This window comes from Pristis pectinata, chromosome 1 (assembly GCF_009764475.1).
Source record: "Pristis pectinata isolate sPriPec2 chromosome 1, sPriPec2.1.pri, whole genome shotgun sequence".
NCBI lineage: Eukaryota > Metazoa > Chordata > Chondrichthyes > Rhinopristiformes > Pristidae > Pristis > Pristis pectinata.
In genome coordinates, this window is record NC_067405.1 from 135,241,368 (window position 1) to 135,262,658 (window position 21,291).

At 44.6% G+C, this 21,291-nt stretch overlaps 1 protein-coding gene across 4 annotated transcripts in view; it reads right to left on the reverse strand.

The window, feature by feature from the left end:
* Positions 1 to 9,880, reverse strand: part of LOC127569970 (coiled-coil domain-containing protein 85C-like) — a 206,198-nt gene extending 196,318 nt beyond the window's left edge. For all 4 annotated transcript variants that reach the window (XM_052015115.1, XM_052015100.1, XM_052015109.1 and 1 more), the window contains exon 1: positions 8,602 to 9,880. In XM_052015115.1, the coding sequence (XP_051871075.1) occupies positions 8,602 to 9,298 (697 nt within the window). In that variant the 5' untranslated portion in view covers positions 9,299 to 9,880. The remainder of the gene's footprint in view (positions 1 to 8,601) is intronic.
* Between the last annotated feature and the right edge of the window lie 11,411 nt (positions 9,881 to 21,291).

A 21,291-nucleotide genomic window follows, 5' to 3' on the forward strand; every position in this document is an offset into this window, starting at 1 on the left:
CTGGTTGGCACTCTACCTACATTACAACAGGATCAACATTTCAAAAATGCCTCATTGATTGTAAGCACTTTTGGAAATCTAGAGATCCTGGAAGATGTTAGAGAAATGAAACTTTACTTTTTCTCAGTGTTGGCTTTAAGCTCTCACCTTCACCCTGAGCCCTTGGAGCCTGAGGCTAATTAAAATGGCCCAGGTAAGGATGGGTCCTATTGATTGTGATGAATGACCCGATCTTTGCTCATCAATTATGCCAAATTTAAATATAAATTTAATATAAATATTTTTTTGAAAATGAATTAACCAAGTTCTTCTCATTGTCTTGGAAGACATCCCCACAGATCCACATATTGGGAAGCCCAGTGGAAAATAATGTCGGAAATGAATGACTAACGTTTCCTCTTTAGCGCCTTTGAATTACAAAATATATAGAATGTAGAACAACTTTCTAACTCAGTATATCACTGATCAAACACAGTAGATATTTAAGTACAAATATCATTATCCACCTTTCCAAACAGCATTTATAAAACGCTGGTGTATCAATGAAAGGAATACAAGGAGCTTGTGTTCACCTGCTGCAGGTGCATTACAAGGTCACAAAGTGCTAATGAATCCAAACAGGTGAACAGCTAGACTTTCCTTGCATTCCACCAGCTTATCATCTAAATTCCAGCTTCAAGCTTGCCTGACCACATTCCTCCTGCTTACATTTTTAATGTCTTCCTTTCAGTTAATGAATGATGTCATCTGTGAAGCATACCAGTGGCAGGAAATTGAGCAGAATATCCAGTGCCCTTTCTGACACAGATTCCTCCTTAACATTTCCAGTCCCATGACTCACTTGCAAAGAAGAACACTAGTTGAAAGCAACTTCTTTAAAACATGTACAATTGACTAAATACACAAGAACCTGTCTGGTGCGATTAATGTGACCAATGTGATCACTGTCAAAGGAAAATTAATCATTTATGTCCCCATTCTGTTTATTTTCTTTCTTTGCCTCTCCACACCACCCTTCCCCTCCACCCAAATGTCCCTATTTTGACCTCCCTTCTTAATTTAAACCCCCACCCCCACACCCTTCTGGAATCTGACCTCTGTTTTTGGTTGTGAATACAAATCTTTGCCTCTTTTTTGCCAGGTTTCTTCCTTCTTTTTGAAAGAGAATCCCTCGGGATCAAGGATGATTTGTTTTCCACTCCAGATACAGTGGGCTCGGAGGTGACCGAAGAGGTGACTGTCGGAGCTGCATTCTCTTCCACAGATGAGGTAGCTGATGGGATGTTCGGTGAGGTGGTGTGCTTGTTCCGCTGTTTACACTGAACCTCTGTGTGGTCTCAATACATGGACCAGGATCTTATTGTCGTCCCGAATACCTCCCCACCTTGAACGGACACTCTTGAATCTCTTCCTCTGCTATGACTGAGCTTGGAATAAGGCGTCTGATTTGGGAGTCTGTTACCAGGCATACAAATGACATGGCTTACTGGATGAGGATGATTTGGGCCTCAGTGCTGAGGTTGTCGGTCTGGGAGAGAACACTGATGTTGGTTCACTTATCTTTCCAATGGATTTGGAGGATTTTGTGGAGACAGTGTTGGTGGTGTCTTTCCAATGTCTTGTGGTTGCTGTTGTAGGTAGTCCAGATGTCAGAACCATCAAGGAGGGCAGGGATCACTGCTGTCCAACAGACCATAAGCTCTATGCCAGGTCTGTGGTCTTGATCTTCAAACACCTTTTCTCCATGCCAAGTTGAGTTTATTGTCATGTGTACAAACACAGTGATGCACAGGTACAGTGAAAAACATACAGCAGCATCAGAGGTATGTGGGCTCTTCCACTGACCAAAAGCTGTCCCGGCACATTGAAGATGATCTGTGAATTTCATCAACGATGTCTGCCGTTGTTGAGAAGTAGCTCCAGGGAGAACAGATCTAAGGGACTGATAAAGATTAATCCCTGACTCGTACAGAATCTATAATTAACCTCCTCCATAATCCAAACCCAGCCTTTACAAAATTCCTTCAATTTGTTTGCCAGCTGCACAGACCAGTGAACCTCCATAGCTCACTTGTCAGAATCTACCAACTATAATCTTTCTCGATTTCAAGGTACACCTGCCTCCCTAATTTCCTGTTTGCTGCCACCCTCTACATTACCACAGTTGTTTGGAGGCCTGCGGGCAATTCCCACCAATGTGTTCTGCCCCTTGGTCCTTAGCTCTAACCCAGACTGATTCTACATCTAGATTTTCTGAGCCAACGCTAAAAGATGAACTCTTAATCTCCCAAACTACTTTGTCATGGCCCTCACACTTTATTTGTCTACCTGCACTGCATTTTCTCTGCGTTCTGTTTTCTTTTTTTACTACCGCAATGTACTTATGTATGGCATGATCTGCCTGGATGGTGTGCAAACAAAAAGCTTTTCATTGTATTTCAGTACATGTGACAATAATAAGATATCTTTATTAGTCACATGTACATCAAAACACACACTGAAATGCATCTTTTTGCGTAGAAACCAATACCCTTTCCCACTAATGCTTTCTTTTATTAGTTTCAACCCAACTCCCTTTTAAGTCTGCATAGCAGAAAATGCAGCACAGGATGCAAAATGGAGGCTAGGTTCATTACAGAATAATCACACAAGCATATCAGTGAGGGTTACATCAAACACAAGAGCTTAGAAAGGATCCATCATTTCCATGGAGGATCATAGCTGTAAAATTAAATATGTTTCTTTGCCCAATACACTGGGTATTTGAATATGCTCAGTGTAATCCATGGATAAGCAGTGTAGATTAGAGAAAAACTGGCTGATATGATCATAGTGAAGCTTTTTTGCATGGATGACTGTTTCAAGAATAAAATGGCAATGCAGCTAAAGACCATTAATCTATCCATCAAAGAAACAAACACCTTAATTTCAACAGCGCCTTTTCAAAATCTTAGATTATCCCAAAGTACTTTACAGCCAACAAAATATTCAGTCGTAAGCAAAATGTATTACATATATATAGATTTGACAACTCATCAGTAAAATATAAATATAATATTGCTTTATCTTGCTTTTGAGGAACGTGCAAACAAAATCAAATAATTAACAAACATTCGATTTAGTTTTAAGTAAATGAATACTGGTTTGAATTGATTCAACACCGATGTACACAACTTCCATTTTAATAACTAAAAAGATCAAGACAATTAATCTGCAGCAATCCCATTTATGCTTCTTCCTCATTTAAAGTAGGAACATTAGAAATCTTGTGAAACAGCTGGTGATATTTAACCCTCAAAGACTTTCAGGAATGGGAATCAGCAGCTATAAAGGTTAAGAAGTACTTTTGCAATGTTTACTCTCTCCCTTGTAAGAGGATCTCAATAAATATTCATCTCACATCCCTTGAAAGCAGAAATGTATCTTCTATTGATGATTTTGAGAGTGATTGACAAGTTAGTATTGGGAGGTTTCTCCCTCCAGTTAGTAAACCAAGAACCGGGGAGATTAGCCTCAGTATAGGGGCTCAGCCATGTAGGATTGAGAGCAGGAGGACTCGGAAAACAATGATTTTTTAAAATTTGTTTATCAGGCTCTGTGCATGACTGACAATGCCAACATTTACTCCCCATCCCTAATTGCCCTTGAGAAAGTAAGCAGCCTTCTTGAACTGTTGCAGTCCTTCTGGTGAAGGTATTCCCACACAGCAATTTGGTAGGGCAATTGGTAATTGATTTATTATTGTCACATGTACCGAGGTACAGTGGAAAAATTTGTTTTACATGCCATCATTTCACTAAATCAGCACATCGAGGTCGTACAAGGGAAAAGAAATAGAAATAGATCCACCAACAATAAAGCAAGAGCAATATATTTCCAAGTCGGTATTGTGTGCAGCTTGGAGTGGAACATGTATTTGATGATGTTCACATGCATCTGAAGCACTTGTCCTTCTTGGAGGTGGAGGTCACAGATTTAAATGTAAGATAGGATAAGATATCTTTATTAGTCACATGTACATTGAAACACACAGTGAAATACATCTTTTGCGCAGCGTGTTCTGGGGGCAGCCCACAAGTGTCGCCACGCTTCCGGCACCAACATAGCATGCCCACAACTTCCTAACCTGTACTTCTTTGGAATGTGGGAGGAAACCCAAGCACCCGGAGGAAACCCACGCAGACACGGGGAGAACGTACAAACTGCTTACAGACAGCGGCTGGAATTGAACCTGGGTCGCTAGTGCTGTAATAGCGTTCCGCTAACCCCTACACTACCATGCCTGCCTGGGTGAGTGAATGCAGTGCTTTTTGTAGAAGTAGCCCTGTGTACTGGTGATGGAGGGAATAAAATGTTTAGGGTGATGGATGGGATACGAATCAAGTAGGCTGCTCTATGCCAGAGGGATTCGAGCTTCTCTGGTGTTGAGCCTGAAGACGATGGCTTCAGTTGGATGGGAAAACCACCACATGCCCGTTTCCCTCCAAGTCACACAACAACCTGGCTTCCAACTACATTGCTTTTCCTTCATCATGTTAATAGAGCAACCCACACCCAAGCAAGTCGAGGGTATTCCATCACACTTCTGACATACCTTGTAGATGGTGAAAAGGCTTTGCCACCTCAGAAAGCGAGTCACTCACTGCAGGATACCCAGCCTCCAATCTGCTCTTATAGTCACAGTTCTTAAGTGGCCTCCATCTGTGGTTCTAGTCAATGGTGACCCCCAGCATATTAACAGAGGGGGACTCGTTGCATTGAATGTCAAGGGAAAGTGGTTAGACTCTATCCTGCTAGAGATGGTCATTGCTTGGCACTTTTGTAACACAATTATTACTAGGCACCTATCATTTGCTGGGAAGTTGCAAAAGGAATTGAACATTGTGCAATGATCACTAAACATCCCCAAATCCAAACTATGTTGTAAAGAAGGTCATTGATGAAATAGATAGTTGGAATTCTCCACCTCAAGGCATTGGATGCCAGTCAATTAGTACAATAAAGGCGGAAATCAGTGACATTATTGGTCCATTAAGGAAAAGGATATGAGAAGAGAGTGGGAAAGTGGATCTGAGGTCGAGGATCCAATCTTTTTGAGTGTTTGGACAGCCTTGAGGGGCAGTGTATAACCTACCCTACACGTGTCCAATATCCTAATGCACATAAAATCTTGATCACGCAGAAATTCGGTGCATCCTGACCCACACAAGTTCTCAGTTCAGTAACTTCATCCCTATTTTCAAGGGCTTGCTCCTCCCTTTCTCTAATTTTCTCAGCCGTACACCTTCTCCACATGTCCTCTCCCCAACCAGCTTCTCTGTGATTCTGGCTCCTTGCATATTCTTCAATTTCAAAATCTCTCCCCCTTCACGCCCAAGACCTTGGAATTCCCTCCATTAACTGCCGAGCCTTTTTATTCCTCTCTCCACCTTCATGAAAGCCCTCAAAAACTCTTTAATCAAGCTTGTAGTTACTTATCTTAATACCTCCTTATAAGTCAGTGTCATACTTTGCTTGATAATCTTCCAATGAATTGCATTGTGTAGTTACATTTTTAAGGGTGACTTAGAAACACAAGTTGTTGTGGGCATGTAGTGATTGTGTGAAATATGACCACCATCCTCCTGTCTCTTTATGGGATGGGAGAAGATAAAACAGAAAATTACAGCAGTGCCTAAGCTTCAGAAATGCAGATATAGGAAACTCAACAGCAAACTTAGGCTGATTTGTTCCCATTCCCCAAAGTAGGCTGACAAATGTCGAATATAGTTCATCATTGCCCAGCCTTTGAGACTAGCACAGATCAAAGATCAAAACTGGTACAAAGCTGTTTTGTATCAACTGGTATCACTCTGGGCAATCCAGTTATTATCTAAGCCATCGCAAAACTCATTTTTAAAAAAATACTTCTCATGCCTGGAAACCAGCTTTAATTCCTTTCTGTATCCTCCAAAGACAGATCTGGTACTGTCAGAATAAATCATTCCATGCCACGAAGACATTACATGCATCAGTGAAATAATTGAGAAACTGCAGCCAGCTATCTCCACAGCCTGAACCAGACTGGCATGCTGCACTAGTCATTTATGACATCGATCGCATTTTGAATGTTAGTCACATAACTTTTCTAAGCATTCTCTTATCAAAAGTATACACAAACTTCAGGGATAAAAATACCATGGATTATATTAAATTCCAGTTGTTCCAAAGTTAAATTACTTTTACATAGTCATGAAGCTATGGACCTTGGGAATGCTTGATTGTGAATTATGCAATGAAGTGGTGCGGGATGTAAGATTCAGGTACCTGTCACAGGCAGGCTACTTTTAAGGCAAAATTTGATACCTTAACACAAGCAAATACAGAATGATTCTTGATTCTTAAGTTTAACTCGCCAAAGCCATTTCTGAAATTGAACTGGTAAAACAGTTCTTGCATTGCATTATTGACTGCCTCTTGCATTGGGTACTGTTTACCCAACACAGTACTTTTGAGAAGTCTGCTAAGCTTTACAGAAGTGGCACAATGAAATTTTACGATGAAAACTTGTTTTAAAGGACAAACCAATCCAATAAAAATAAAAAAAGTATTTTATGCTTCTGTTTCATTCCAGATGCCAAAACATCTGCTACAAGTTTCCAAAATTAGAACCAACATGGGTCGTCCAACTGCCTAATTGACAGGAATTGCAGAGTGCAAATAAGTAATTTTTTAATACAAAATAAGAGAATGGTGTACTTTTCTGCAGAGTTGATAAGAGAATATGAATTTCAAATGAGATTACTGAGAGTAAAATTTTTGCTGGTGAATGGTTAATTACAAAGATGGAAAAAAATTAAAAACAAGAGATTGAGTTTTTTTACTTGAAAAGGTCATCTTATATTTATTTCAGATATTACTTGTTTTTTTTAAATAGCCTCCAGCAAGAAAGAGACAGGAAATTTGACAAATCAGTATTTATACAGGGTGAAGAAAAAGCACGATAAAAGTTCAAATAAAAACACTAAATGCTGATAAGGCACGGGTCAAACAACGTCAGCAGCAACAGAAACAGAGTTAACGTTTCAGTGAGGTCCAGTTGGACATTACCGCTGTTTCCCTTGCCACAGATGGAGCCTGACCCATTCAGTATTTCTAGTACTTAATAATTTTATTTGGTTCAGAATTGAATTTAGATCTGGGAACAGTTGCTTAGAAAAGGAAAATATGAAAATAATGACTGTACTTATATAATGCAAATTACTGGATAACTACAGAATAAATACAGAAATGTTGGAAATACTTGGGTCAAGCAGCAGTCACAGTTTGAGTTCTCAGAAAATCTTATTCACTGTTTTACTCTCCACAGATGCTGCCTGACCAGCTGATTACTTCCAGTTTTTTTTCTGTTCTTATTTTAATTTTCCAGCATCCCTGGTATTTTGCTTTTGTATTATATAATCCTAATTTTTCAGTACGTGTTTTGATGCAGTACACAGTGTTTCACTCCCCAACATATAAATTCACTCATTCAATCAACACAGTATGAACTTATTTGGCTGCAAAATCTCTCAGGCAACTTTTAACAGGCGCAGTTTCAGCCAGAGATGACATGTTTTCATGATTATCCAAAGTAGGACGGCTTTGACTTTTCATGGAAGTGGTCAATTCATCTTCAATAAACAATGTTTCAGCACAATAACCAAAGCCCAAGCTTAAGCACTGAAGTTTATGGTGGCAGCATTTCCCGTGACTTCCATCATTGTTTCCAATGGAAAGGATAACTGTTCAAGTCTCCTAGCAACACTGACTATTCTGATACCTTTCAGACTTGCCGATTCTAACACAGCAACCCCTCCTCCCGCCATCCTCAACATCTGTATACTCGGGGCCATCCATAACTCTGCTGCCCGTGTCCCAGCTCACACTGGCCCAGGTTCCCCAGTTACTCTTGTACATGTGGTGAAACAGCACCTCTCCCTCCCCAGTCTCTCCACCTTCCAATTCAGGTCTCCTGGTCATCCCAGAGCTGAATCACTCCATTGGCCAATCCCCTTGGCTGCAAAGACTCTAAGCTCCAGAATTCACTCCTTCAACCTCTCTCTCTCTCTCTCACTCCTTAAGTCACTCCTTCAGATCTCCCACCTTAGTCATAGAAACAGGCCTTTCGGCCCAACTCATCCATGCTGACCTGGTCCCATTTGCCTGCATTTGGCCCATATCCTTCTAAACCCTTTCTATCCATGTACCTGTCCAAATGTCTTTTAAACCTTGTAACTGTACCCGCCTCTGCAGCTTCCTCTGGCAGCTCGTTCCACATACCCACCACCCTCTGTGTGAAACAGTTGCCCCCCTCGGGTCCTCTTTAAACCTTTCTCCTCTCACCTTAAACCTGTGGCCCTCTTGTTTTAGTCTCCCCCTACCCTGGGTAAAAAGTTCATCTGCCTCAAATGTCGGCCTTAGCTTCTAGTCGGCTCACTCTGCCTTTGGAAGGCTGAAAGAGGCAGGCAAGCCCAGAGAAAGCGGCCGTTCGGCCCCGCACGCCCATGCTGTCCTCTCCTTTCTCATCCCAGAAACGTTGACCAGAACGAATGCGGGCGGAGGAGGAGGTTTGGGACTCACCATTCAGCCCGTTGGGAATGCTCCTGTGGTGATGAGGGGGTCCCGAGAGGTCGTCGCTGGAGCTTTTGAGCGGGGCTCCCTTGTCCGCCGCTCTGGGGTGCTGGTGGTGGTCGGGGCTGCCGGCGCTGCCGGTGCTGGAGGTACTGCTGCCGTCCCCCACGTCCCGGGGCCCGGATCCGCCGTTCAGGTTACTCAGGCTGGTCTGGCTGTCGATGGAGCTCCGGCTGCCCGCCCCGCTCCGCTCCTCTTCCAGCATCAGCGCGATCTCCTTCAGTTCCAGGTTCTCGGCCAGCAGCGCGTCCTGCCTGCGCTCCAGCTCGGCCAACTTCTGCTGGTAGGTGCCCAGCTCCCTCCACAACAGGCTGGCGGCGAAGCGGCCGAACCTCTGCCACTCCCTGCACAGCTTCTTGCCTTTCTGCCGGTCGTCGTCCAGGAAGCAGCAGAGCTCCCGCAGCTCGGAGTTGTCGTCCTGCAACCGCTGGTTGATGTCTTTGAGTCCCCGGATCTCCTGGAGGTGCAGCTGGAGGCGCCGGTTCACCTCCTTCATCAAGTTGCCGTGCTCCAGCATCAGGCTCATCCTCTCGCTCTCCGTGCGCCGCAGCCTCTTCACCAGCTCCGCCTTGCCCCATTTCACCAGCTCCTCGTCCGCTATCTTCGACAGATCTTCCTTGGACCCGTCCGGTGAATTCTTAGCCATAGCCTTTCAGGTCTCCTACCCTCCTCTAACAACCTCTCTGTGTCTTAATGCAACCGTCCGTAGCAGCCAATTCACCTCCGGACGCTGGAGTGCATGGTGCCTTGATTATGGACCTCCCGTCCCCCTCTCTGGGTCTCTCCCAAGGGGCGAGGAAGCCGGAGCTAGGAGAGAGAGAGAGACAGGGCAGAGAAAACAAACACACAGCGAGATTTCTGTTCCAACCGGCTCCGCGATGCCAAGAGGCAAGAATTCCCCCTCTGCCCGTTGCTAAAAGAGAAATTATAATCCCAGACCGTGAGGTCAATTGGCTTGCGATGGCGTAAGGCTGGTTCTTGCTGGGAGAGAGTGCGATGGTGCTGAGCGCGGCCAAGGCAGAGGTCTCCAACCCACCTCGCTCTCGGGTGCTCCCGGCGACGCGGCCGGCGGCTCTCCGCTCTCCGCTCTCCGAGGGCAGCGCCAAGGCAACAGCAAAGTGCAACTAGTTTCCTGAAATCGATACTCGCAACAAAGAACTTCAGCCTCTCTCGCCCTCCTCCTCGGGACTGAATTTAACGCCTCTCGTCCAATGGTCGTGTCACTCGCTCAGCGACACCCAATCATTGTGAAGGCAAACGGAATTAAAGGCAGGTAGCCGACAGAGAGATTTGGACAGCCCTTATGTGTATGTGTGTCTCTCCCTCTCTCTCTCCTACACACACACACACAGAGTGGGTTGGACTCTCTCTGCACACGCTAGGCTCTATAATGCGTGGGGCATGACTTACATCAAACTGCACTCACATTAACCATTTCGCAACCCCAGCTACCTGTAGGCATATCTGATCCCATCCTGAGGCGCGGTGCAGAAGCAGATTAAATTGCGACTTTTCTTTTAGTATTGGTTGATTATTGTCACGTGTACCGGGATACAGTGAGACACTTTCGTTTGCGTGCCATGCAGGCAGATTATGCCGTACGTAAGTACCTCGAGGAAGTGGAAGGAGAAACAGAACGTAGAATATAGTGCAGAGACATTGCAGAGCAGGTGAGCAAATAAAGTGCAAGGGCCACGACGAGGTGGATTTGGGAGATCAAGGCATCTTTTCAAAGAGGATTGGGGTCACAGAAAGGAATGCTATTTCGCCATCATGTGACGAATAGGAGCTGATATCAAACGGAACATTTGTGGGGGCAGATACATTAGGGACATTCAAGAGACCCTTAGACACATGAATGATAGAGAAATAGGGGGCTATGTGGGAGGGAAGGGTGAGCTAGGTCTTAGAGCAGGATAAAATGTCAGCACAACATTGTGGGCCGAAGGGCCTGTTCTGTGCTATACTGTTCTATGGAACAGCAGCGACGGGCCGAATAGTCTCCTGGGGACACAAGAGACTGTAGATGCTGGAATCTGGATCAAAGCAAAATCAAACTGTCCTCCTTCCAATACTGTTCCAAATAAATCTTTAGAACAAAGAATATTTTCTGTTTACTCAGATCTGCGCGTCAAGGGGATCCTCTCGCAGCCTTCAGGTTATTAAAATGGGATCCCCCAATTTATTGCGCAAAACAAAACTGCTGGAGGGACTCAGCCGGTCGAGCAGCGTCTATTGGGTGAAAGGAGTCTCTTGTACTTCCATTTCCATAATTTCAGGTTCAGGGAAACAAAGGACTGCAGATGCTGGAATCTCGATGGAAAACACGATGATGCTGGAGGAACTCAGCAGGCCAGGCAGCATCCGTGGAGAAAAGCAGGCAGTCAACGTTTCGAGTCAGGACTGCTGCCCTGACCCGCTGAGTTGCTCCAGCATCATCGTGTGTTTCATTTCAGGTTCAGGACGTGTCCTTGACTGGGTCTGAAGGTGGGACGGTCTGGCAGAGGGCAGTCACCCCCCGTGGCTGGTCTCCCTCTCGCAATCGGCGTGCCTGCTATTCCCCTTCCCCACCTCCCCCCCCCCCCACCACCCCCCTTGGCCACACTATTCTGGAGTGACCTGGAAGGAACTCTCAGGAATAACGCTCCAAATGTGACTCGGTCTGAAACCAGACTCAGACGCACCTGTTCAGCAAAAGACCGCTGAGCATTTTTGCAGTTCACTGCCTTGGCCTCATGCTGTCTCGGTGCAGCGGTCTGGGAGTCTCTGTTTTCTCCTGGTACACTGATAGCTGGGATTATTTATTGAAATCGGCGACGCCGCGAACCTGTCTCCTTCCAAAGTGGAATTAATTTTCCGGGCGTTCCGGGACAGGGTTATAATCCATCCGTGACACATGTTCGACCTTCGCAATTTTTAATTGAGCAGGTTGGAAGCTTATTCCCCTGTTCGCTTCCCAGATCGTTCTCTAATGAGGGAGTTCTAAATAACTTCTTGGTATGCCATGTACATAGATAAGATGATTTCACAAAAGTCTGGTAAATTATGTTTAGGTGTTATTCCATTCATTATAGTGCGTTTCAAAATCCCCACAAAACAGGACATCTGAGAATTTACCTTCATGGTTTAATTTAACACGCAGCAGATGATACAGTGCTCAATTTAGAAAGGAATACTCATTCCTTATCGTTGACAGTGCAGGATTGCAAGACGTCCAACTTGCCAAAATGCCATTTTGAAAGGATAACGTGATAAAGTTACTTAAACAAACAGCTGATAGGCCACACTTAAAAGCTGTATCTCGGGGCTGGATGTTGTCAACGTTGACATGGAGAGTTCACTTGTTTGATCTAGTATCTGTAAAGATTGCAGCAAAATGCTTCATTATCTTGGAATGGGCTAAATGGATTTCTTGCTGCCAAATGCCTCACCACCATCGTTCACTTTCCTCTCTACTTCTCCAGCTATTGACTTGTTGACAGCTTTGTTGCCCCCCCCCGCCCCATGTGCCCTCATTCCCTGCACCCCCTACTGCAATTTTCATCCTTGATCTGCTTCCAGGACTAGGGTATTTGCACCCTCCCCCACACCTGCTCTGCCATTCAGTAAGATCTTTTACCTCCATGCTACTTGGTATTGGTATTGGTTTATTATTGTCACTTGTACCGAGGTACAGTGAAAAACTTGTCTTGCATACCGTTCGTACAGATTATTGAGGTAGTACAGAGTACATTGAGGCTTTCCTGCACTAACCCCAAATCCAATGATTCCCTCAATATCCAAAGAAAATCTCTTGATTCTCTCTTGAATATGCCCCGCAACTGAGCTCCATAGTCCCTTTGGGTAGGAACTTACACTATCTTTTGGGTAAAGAAATCTCTTCTTGGTCCTGTAGTCAAGGCTCTCTGATTTAGAAGTCAAAACAGAAAAAAAAATCGGAAATATTCAGCAGGTCAGGCAGCATTGGTGAAGTGAGAAATAGAAAGTTAATATTTCAAGTCAATAATCGTTCATCAGTAGCACTGGGACTCACTGCTGATGGACAAAGTGGTCCAAGATTCAAGAGTTTCAGCAAGTAACAATCTCCTTAAACCCATTCAGTCCAATCAACAGATGCAAAGGGATGGTGGACCTCTCTGCCTTGGCCAAATTCTAACCCAGTATCAAAAAACAAACTGCTGGAGGAACTCAGTGGGTCAGGCAGCATCTGTGGAGGGAAATGGACAGTCGACATTTCGGGTGGAGACCCTTCATCTGAACTTCCCCTCTACTAACACTTTCCTCTGCCTGGCAGAACCTGTTCATAGCCTGAACAGCTTCTCTTTCGATTCCTCCCACTTTTTTTTAGTAATGGAGCACTCCAGATGAAGGGTCTGAAGCCTTCACTCTAGACGAAGGGTTTATACCACTGGGCAGACACGGTAGTGTAGCGGTTAGCGTAATGCTATTACATGCTAGTGACCCGGGTTCAATTCCAGCTGCTGCCTGTAAGGAGTTTGTACATTCTCCCCGTGTCTGCATGGGTTCCCTCCGGGTGCTCCAGTTTCCTCCCACATTCCAAAGACGTAAGGGTCAGGAAGTTGTGGGCATGCTACGTTGGCGCCGGAAGCGTGGCAACACTTGCAGGCTGCCCCCAGAACACTCTACGGAAGAAGATGCACTTCACTGTGTGTTTTGATGTTTATGTGATTAATAAAGATATCTTATCTTAAACCTGAAACGTCGACTGTCCATTTCCCTCCACAGATGCTGCCTGACCCGCTGAGTTCCTGCAGCAGTTTGTTTTTGCTCCAGATTCTTGCATCTACAGTTGCTTGTGTCTCTACCTGACTCAGTATCCCTTTATACTCCCCACTCCCTGAATTTTATAACTTTCTCTCTCAGCTCACCAATGCTGATCAAACTGCTGCAGATTTCCAGTCTCACCACCTATTGAATTATTTATAAATGTTGGCTATCAAGATACACCTGAAACCTGCCTTTCAATTTGCAGTATAGCAGTCAATTTGCAAGTGCAAGCTGAAAGTACTTGAGATGAATGATAATTCACACTGTATGTGCTCTGAAACCACTTGGCCATCACTAAAATAAAAACAGTGAAAGCTGGAGATATTGAGCAGGTCATGTAGCATCTGTGGACAGAGAAACAGAGTTAATGCTTCAGATCAATAACATTAACTTAGGAATGCCATCGCTAAACTTTTTTTTGCTGCTTTTAAGAATTGAAAGTGTTGGGAGCTGGTTACAGTATAAATGATTCACAAAATACACACAACATTAAAAGTGAAAGGCCTTGAAATTGCCCTGAAATCACTCATCAGTAGAATTAGCAATGAAATAATGCTTTGAAGAAAAGCAACATGATTCTTAGGAATCTCTGGACCATGGTTGCTCAAAGTAGAGAAGGAGCATTTGGGATGGAATTGAGAATCTGGACTTCATGCATTGGGGGTTCATAGAAGCCCTAGGTAAGTGTGCTACCTCACAAACTGTCCACACACCTACCTCTGATCCATCTGTGGAGGAGTCTGTGGTTCCTACATTGGTTCATCAGCCACCCCAGATACACCCCAGGTTAAAAGCCCAGTCCAGATGAAGGGTCTCGACCCGAAACGTCAACTAGCCATTTCCCTCCATAGATGCTGCCTGACCCACTGAGTTCCTCCAGCACTTTGTGTGTGTTGCTCCAGTTTAAAAGACATTTGGACAGGTTCACGGACAGGAAAGGTTTGGAGGGGTATGGGCCAAATGCAGGCAAGTGGGACTAGCTCAGGAAGGCAGCTAGATCAACATGGACGACTTGGGCTGAAGGACCCGTTTCTGTGATGTATAACAAGTTACGTCTAAGCAAGTTACGTTTAATGCCAATAACCAGATGGGTCCAGAAATCCCTGGAAACAGGTTGTAAAACAAAGAAACCTTTACTCGTACTTCTTTTTCTTTTGGGTAAAATGTAATTTTTATGAAGAAATAAGAAAAAAAGTTGCGCACTGGGTAGTGACAACAATCATTCAACACAGCCTTTTGATGGATTGTGTGTGTTTTACATTAGCATCCCCTGGTGGACAATAATGGCAAGAACACATGATGGGAATCCCAGACCTGTGCCAACTGGGCCAAACCAAGTCTGCTGTGATGAACAATTCCCTCTGCAAACAGAAGACCACCTCACGTTGTTGCATTAACAATTGTGTTTGATTTGTGGTGCATTCGTTAGTGTGTCCCTATCGTTTGCACAAACCTGACTTTTATATTTTGGCATCTATTCTTGCCAGCCTTCCCAGGAAGCCAAGGTTCTGAATTTTTCCTCAAGGAGGCAAATAGTGTGCTGAAGAAGCTCATTAGTTCTTTCCATCCTACTGCTTCCAGGTAGCAAGTCCCAAATTTACGTGGTTCTGTGAGTCTGTGACTTGATGAGAGAGAGAGTCATAGACCAATACAGAAAGGATACAGGTCCTTCGGCCCAACCAGTTCATGCTGACCACTGTGCCCACCCAGTTAGTCCCACTTCCTGCATTCGGCCCATATCCCTCCAAGCCCTGCCCCTCCATGTACCTATCCAAGTGCTTCTTAAATGATACTATGGTATCTGCCTCAACCACTTCCTCTGGCAGCTCGTTCCATACACTCACCACCCTCTGTGTGAAAAAGTTGCCCCTCAAGTCCCTTTTAAATCTTTACCCTCTAACCCTCATTCTATGCCCCCTAGTTTTGGACTCCCCTGCCCTGGGGAAAAGTCTGCTACCATCCACCTTATCTATGCCCCTCTCATAACTTTAACCACTTCTATAAGGTCGCCTTTCTATGTTCCAAGGGATAGAGACCTAGCCTGGCCAACCTCTCCCTATAACTCAGGACCTCTACTCCAGGCAACATCCTCGTAGATCTTCCCTGCACTCTTTCCAGTTTAACCACGTCTTTCCTATAACAGGGTGACCAAAACTGTGCACAGCACTCCAAGTGCAGCCTCACCAATGACTTATACAACTGTAACATAATGTCCCAACTCCTACACTGCCTTCTGTTGGTAAGTCTGTAATGGACGGAAGTGCGTTAATCACCTGCACGTGGAGTGCAGGGGCCGAGTCCGGTGGTGCTGGGAATTTTCAGCATTAAGTTCAGTAATCTGCTTCTCTGACCATCAGATATATTCAAAAAGTTTTAAAAAACTCAGCTTGAACAGAATCCAATGCTCAACCCGAGCTTTGCCCCTGTCAAAGGCTGCCAGGGTGTTCCGGAGATAGGGAGCCAACTGTACTCTGCCTGTGGTTCGTCAGCACTGAGCCCTGGCTACACCTCACCAAATACCTCCTGGATGGTGGGGGATGGGGGTCAGCAAGATTGGGCATCTATATCTGTCCCAGGTCTGTGATGACTGATGTTGATCGGGGGTCACAAAAAGATAATGCTGGAAACACTGAGCAAGTCAGAAAGCATCTATGGGAAAAGAAATTGATGAAGGGTTTTCAGCCTGTTAACTCTGTTTGGAATTGGAAATGGAATTGGAATTTTTTTTATTATTGTCACATGTACCGAGGTACAGTGAAAAACTTGTCTTGCGTTCCGTTCATACAGATCAATTCATTACACAGTGCATTGAGGTAGTACAAGGTAAAACAATAACAGAATGTAGAATAAAGTGTTACAGTTACAGAGAAGGTGCAGTGCAGGCAGGCAATAAGGTGCAAGGTCATAACAAGGTAGATTGTGAGATCAAGAGTTCATCTTATTGTACTAGGGAACTGTTCAATAGCCTTATGACAGCAGGATTGAAGCTGTTCTTGAGCCTGGTGGTATGTGCTCTTTCTCCGGATGGTGCCTGACCCGCTGAGTGTTTCCAGCATTTTCCAGCATTTTCTGTTTTAGTTTCTGAATTCCAATATCTGCAGGTTTTTATTGACTGATGATTGTCAGTGGAAGGCGAGTCAGGCTCATCCATGTGTTAGACACAACCAGCAAGAAATAAAATCACCAATATCCAAACCGGTAGAACTGAGCACAAGAGTTCTTTGCGCTTATTTGATGACTCGGTTAGTTTCTCTTTTCCAATATCCCTTCCCATGGAGGGAGCTCGGGGGTTGTTTGTCACCAGGTCAGGACTCCCCTTTTGGCTTCTGACCAAGTAGATCCAGAAACATTTAAGGCCCTGTCAATCAGGTCAGTTACATCCCTGAGTCTGGTTTTATTAACTTCACCAGGTCGTGGCTAACTCTTCATTCAATTGCCTCTGAAATATTTCCATGCTTTTCCTTGGCCACTGAGACATAATTTGTACACAACATTCTCCATAAACATCATTCTTTTTTCCAGCTTCTTTTTCATCTTCCCTTGACTGTTTCCAAAAACAATTTCTACTTAGAGAAGTCCTTTACACAATGCCACACATCACTTTAAATGTTGGAACTTTAGGACTGTGGTCATTGTTGCGATAACAAGCTTCCATGGTCTCAGATAATCTGTTCCAGAAAGACTGACTGAGGGGTGAGTATTAGATAGGACACATGATGACTCACCCTCTCTTCAAAATAGTGCCATAGGATCTTTCATATCCCTCTGAGAGCCTTGCTTTTGGGGACTCCCACATTTCCCTGTCTGAATCTGTAAAAAAAGTTTTAAACCAAACTCACAAATAATATTTTCTGTGATTCTTATCTCTCTTTGATCTCTCATTTTCCTGATCAACCCCTCTGTGACCTTTGACATGACCAAACCATCCATCCTGCATGGCACTCCTCTGTTGTCCAGTGCAGAGGGATTTTGCTCTGTCTGTAACCAGAGCATCTCCTGCAAAGGCATTCCTCACCCACCTAGTGTTCCCTTGGACCACCCTATATCTTAACTTCTTCTGCCACAAAATAAGATGAGCTCATAACTTGCAGTCATTACCTTCAGACTTTCTCTTTGACAAGCATGAAGTTAACATTACCAGACTTGGGGAGGAGCTGATCTGATTGACAGGGCTTTAAATATTTTTGGACCTACCTGGTGGGAAGTGAACAGGGAGTCACTTGTTTATACATATAGAATCGTCCCATCAATGGTTAGAATTTACTGCAAGAGTCCTCTGGGTTGGGCTTGTGGGGAGATAAACTCTCACACCTCTTTCAGGCAGCAAGTGCTGACAAGCAAATGTTCCCTCAAAGGCTCGTGGTTTGTTATTGAACCAGTAATGCTAGCCTGAACTAACAATCTAGAGAGCTGAATTCAAATCCCACCACTGAAGCTGAGGAATTAAAACAATTAAATAAGCCCTGATACAGGGTTTCGACCTGAAACATCGACAATTCCTTTCCTCCCACAGATGCTGCTCAACCCACTGAGTTCTTCCAGCAGATTGTTTGTTGCTCAATTAAATAAATCTGGAATAAGAAGTGGTGAAACTACTGGTTTACTGTAAAACCTGTCTGGTTCACTAACATTTTTTGTGTCCTTGCGCACCCTGGCCTACTCGTGACTTCAGACCCACAGCAATGTGGTTGGCATTGATATGGTTCTACAATGGGCAATAAATGCTTAGCCTTCCGGAGGTACTGCTAGTGACCATGTCAGGACAATGACCTACAGCTCCAGGCTTTCAACCTTGACACTTACTTGTGCAGAGCAACTCTCTGTGACACATTCTACTTGGAGGGGCCTGATGAGGACATTTCAGACAGCGAAACTAAGGAAGCAAAGATGGCTCATCGGGTGGCTGTCAAAACACATTTTCTTGTTACCTAATTACTGTTGGTACTGTTGGTTTGGCTTTACATTTCTGGTAAATCTAACTTGTCACAACAAGACGTAACCTGTACCAAAGCAGAGTAAGGTTGCAGGTCGATGACCTTCTATACAAATCTATAGAATGTGACTGTCCTTCCCCTGGAGGGAGATAATTCAGCGGTTGCAGGAACTTCTCATTTTGTTCTTTCTCCTACCCTGCTTTTCCACTTCTGTTACTTGCACGAAAACTATGAACAGCTCAGATCTTTCTTATTTTCAATGTGAGGTCGGCAAATTGATACTTTAACTCTTTTACTCTCTGCAGATGCTGCCTGACCTGCTGAGTATTCCCAGCCTTAGTCTTGTTTTCACTAAAGCCTACTTCATTATGAAACCCACAGTCATTAACATGTCAGTATTATCAAACATAGCCACACCAGTAAGAGATGTGATAGGTTGGCTTGAAAGCTACTGCTGTCAATATAAGTTTATGTAAATGTGGAATCTGCATGCATTAACAGCTGCCATGTGTCAAAAGGTATAAACCATTCATGGCCGATGCTTATAAAGGCAGGTTTCACGCAGAGCCCATCTGAGAGTAAGCATAGTGCAGGGCTGTTTGTTTCCTGTGACAGTAGCCTGTCACTTCTTTCTCCTTGATGCAGTTACTGTAACAAAACAGTCAGTGACAGGGAGCATTTGGACCCATGCCTCAATGGATGTAACATATGGCATTTTTACATTATGGAAATAATCCTGAGGGAGCAGTGTTTGAAGCCCTGGAGCCACCCATACACTGCTCTCTCCTGCTCTCTCTCTCTCTCCATCTCTCATTTTATCTTTCAGCTGCTGCTCACGATCAAGATGGAAAATTCTCCAAGCTGAAGAAAAGGTGGAAGCTCTGGCTGTTCACTGATAGGTTTCACTGGGGAACCACGACTTCCAGTTGTTGAAACGCTTCACTGTAGAACATATTCAGTTTCACTTACTACACCACTGACGCACAGTAGCAGCAGTTTGCACTGCAGTTAGGCTGCATCTGGAGTATTGCATTCGGTTCTGGTCACCCCATTATAGGAATGATGTGGAGGCTTTGGAGAGGGTGCAGAAGAGGTTTACCAGGATGCTGCCTGGATTAGACGGCACGTACTATAAGGAGAGGTTGGACAAACTTGGGTTGTTTTCTCTGGAGGCTGAAGGGAGATCTGATAGAGGTTTATAAGATTATGAGACGCATAGATAGAGCAGGCAGTCAGTATCTTTTTCCCAGGGTTGAAATGTCTAATACCAGAGGACATGCATTTAAGGTGAGAGGGGGTAAGTTCAAAGGAGATGCGCGAGGCAAGTTTTTTACACAGAGAGTGGTGGGTGCCTGGGATGCGCTGCCAGGGGTGGTGGTGGAGGCAGATATGATAGGGGTGTTCAAGAGGCTCTTAAATAGGCACATGAATGTGTGGGAAATGTAAAGATATGGATATTTAGGTGGAAGGGATTAGTTTAGTTGGGCACTTGATTACTAATTTCATTAGATTGACACAACATTGTGGGCCGAAGGGCCTGTTCCATGCTGTTCTATGTTCTATCTACAGCATGTGTTGCAGCAGCTCACCAACACTCCTTATTCAGCACCTTCCAAACCCACCACCTTTATCAGCTGGAAAGAGAAAGGCAGCAAAAACATGGGAACACCGTCACCTGGAAGTTGCCTTTCCAAGCCACACACCATCCCGACTTGGAAATGTATCGCCGTTCCTTCACCGTCGCTGGGTCAAAGTCCCGGAACTCCCTCCCTGACAGCATTATGGGTACACCCACACCTCAAGGACTGCAGCGGTTCAAGAAGGCAGCTCATCCGCACCTTCTCAAGGGCAACTAGGTATGGGCAATTAAATGCTGGCTCAGCCTGTGAAGCCCACAGCCCACAATGCATAAAAATGATTAGTGCCCATGGACATTTACATGACCTTTATTTCAGTGGAAGAATTGTGAACTCAACAAAAAGTAATGGCCCTCCATTTGCATCTGAGGTAGTCCCTTGGGATCAAGGATGATTTGCTTCCACTCCTACTCCGTGGGTTCTGAGATGTGTGCTGAGGCCAATGTTGGCTTTGCCACAGGTGGCGGGGAGGGAATGGGAATAAGCTGGTACAGTGTACCAGTGAGAAACTGGCTGACACAATCAGCAGAAATAGATCGTCAGAAAAGTTGTACCAGTGAGAAATTAATGTGGTGTTCATCCCTGTGCGGGAGGAGATTGACAGGCGACGGAGAATATGGGAGATGGTGTGTTCTTCCCACTAGTTTTGATGGGTTTCCACGTGCTCCTGACAAAGAGGCTCAACCATCCCAGATGCTTCTTCTCCAGGGGTTCCCAGGAGGCAGTGAGGGGGTCAGATTTTTTCCAGGGGAATTGCAAACACCCTTGAATTTCCTAGGAATCTCTTGCAGTGCCAGAAGTCACAGTGGGGTGCCTGCTTTCATATCAGCCATGCAAACTACGTGACCTCTGTGTAATTAGGACCTCAGTCCTAAAAATTGGATCACTTATCACTCAGTGGATTTCAAGGATTTTGTGGAGACAGCAGTGGTGATAGTTCTTCAGTATTTCGAAGTGCCAGCTGTGAGTAGTCCAAGTCTAGAATGGCAGAGATCACTGCGGTCTGGTAGACTATGAGGTTAGTGCTGGATTTGAGGACTTGATCTTCAGACATATTCTTCCTCACACAGCCAAAGGCTGTGCCGGTGCAGTGAAGGTCTTGGTGAATTTCATCACTGATATCTGCCTTCAGTGAGAGGTGCCTCCCAAGATACGGGAAGTAATCCATACGTTCCCAGGATCTCATCGTGGCTCTTTGTTGTTGGGGGCAGTGTTGTGCAGTGACTCCAGTTTGACAGAGGACCTTCTGTGGATGTTTAGTTTAAAGTCAAACTTGTATG